This window comes from Penaeus monodon, chromosome 23 (genome assembly GCF_015228065.2).
Source record: "Penaeus monodon isolate SGIC_2016 chromosome 23, NSTDA_Pmon_1, whole genome shotgun sequence".
Lineage (NCBI taxonomy): Eukaryota > Metazoa > Arthropoda > Malacostraca > Decapoda > Penaeidae > Penaeus > Penaeus monodon.
Window position 1 is genome coordinate 38,600,884 of NC_051408.1, and position 1,187 is coordinate 38,602,070.

The 1,187-nt window shown below is 39.5% G+C and overlaps 1 protein-coding gene across 1 annotated transcript in view; it reads right to left on the minus strand.

Annotated features, from left to right (window-relative positions):
* Window positions 1-75: 75 nt before the first annotated feature.
* LOC119588241 (uncharacterized protein DDB_G0284671-like) overlaps window positions 76-1,187 on the minus strand; it is a 9,159-nt gene continuing 8,047 nt past the window's right edge. The window contains exon 5 of the mRNA XM_037936937.1: window positions 76-783. Within this exon, the coding sequence (XP_037792865.1) occupies window positions 615-783 (169 nt within the window). The 3' untranslated portion in view covers window positions 76-614. The remainder of the gene's footprint in view (window positions 784-1,187) is intronic.

A 1,187-nucleotide genomic window follows, 5' to 3' on the forward strand; every position in this document is an offset into this window, starting at 1 on the left:
ATTACAAACACACGCACACCTTTAAAAAATTGTTGAATGCATCAACAGATAGTAGTCTAGTTAAAAAAATAACCGTACTTTTTCGCAATTTTAATAATAGTTATAGGCTCATGCTGGGGATATGGCCTATTATACAGAATAAGTTAGTGATATTTTGTCTTACAGTTACATCATGGAAGAAATGCAAATGGAAATCAAGCAACTGACACGTCGGCTCTCAGAAGAAAATGCGAAATAGATATAGACAATAACATGTAAATAAGTAAGGAATTGACTGATAATATTTATTTGAAGACAGTAAAGCGGGTTAATTGCCTCTTCTGTGTTGTGAATGCATAAAATACGACTGATGATGAAGGAATCTTGTAATGAGTTGATGGTTTAAAATACAATGGCTTGTTTATTGAAAAGATTCGTACAGACACTAATGAGGCTCTGATAAGTAGTGTAAAGAAACAAAAAACAATGATTTCCACAGGCACTAATGAAGCCTTGGTAACTTATGTTTACACAAAGAAAAGACTTGATAAGTAGCAATGACAAGAAGGAAATTTCAAAAAGCAAGACGCGAATAGAACGCCTGATACGTTTTACAGACCAAAGGAAAACCTAATTTACGTAGGCAGTTGAAAAAGTATAAGAAAAGCACTTAAGAGAATCCGAGGACGTGGACGACAAGGAAAAACATCCCGAAGACTCGCAGGGCCCTCCGGAGTCCTCTTCACAGTTGTCGCAGGGCCCTCCGGAGTCCTCTTCACAGTTGTCGCAGGGCCCTCCGGAGTCCTCTTCACACTTGTCGCTTGGCCCTTAAGAAATCGATGGGTCTAGGAGGATCACAAGGACACGGTGGGAACGTACAGTTGCAGGGGTATGGAGGGATGAAGGGCCCTCTTGTAGGAACTAAAGGAAGAAAACAAAACAAAATAGAGCGGTAGAAGTGACAAAGGCTTCGTGGATGCAGTATGGTGATTGTATCAAAGGAAAATTAAACATCAATCTAAAGAAAGGAGACAGGGGATTATGACGTACAATGAGGCGGGAACCTGGCTTGGGGTCGCGCTTCTGTCGCCACCATCAAGTATGACAGCCTATGGATAAATAAAATGATTAATGATGAGTGATGGACTAAAATCACAGAGTAAAATACATGTCATACAGAGAGCATTACATAGAATTATAAAATGTCG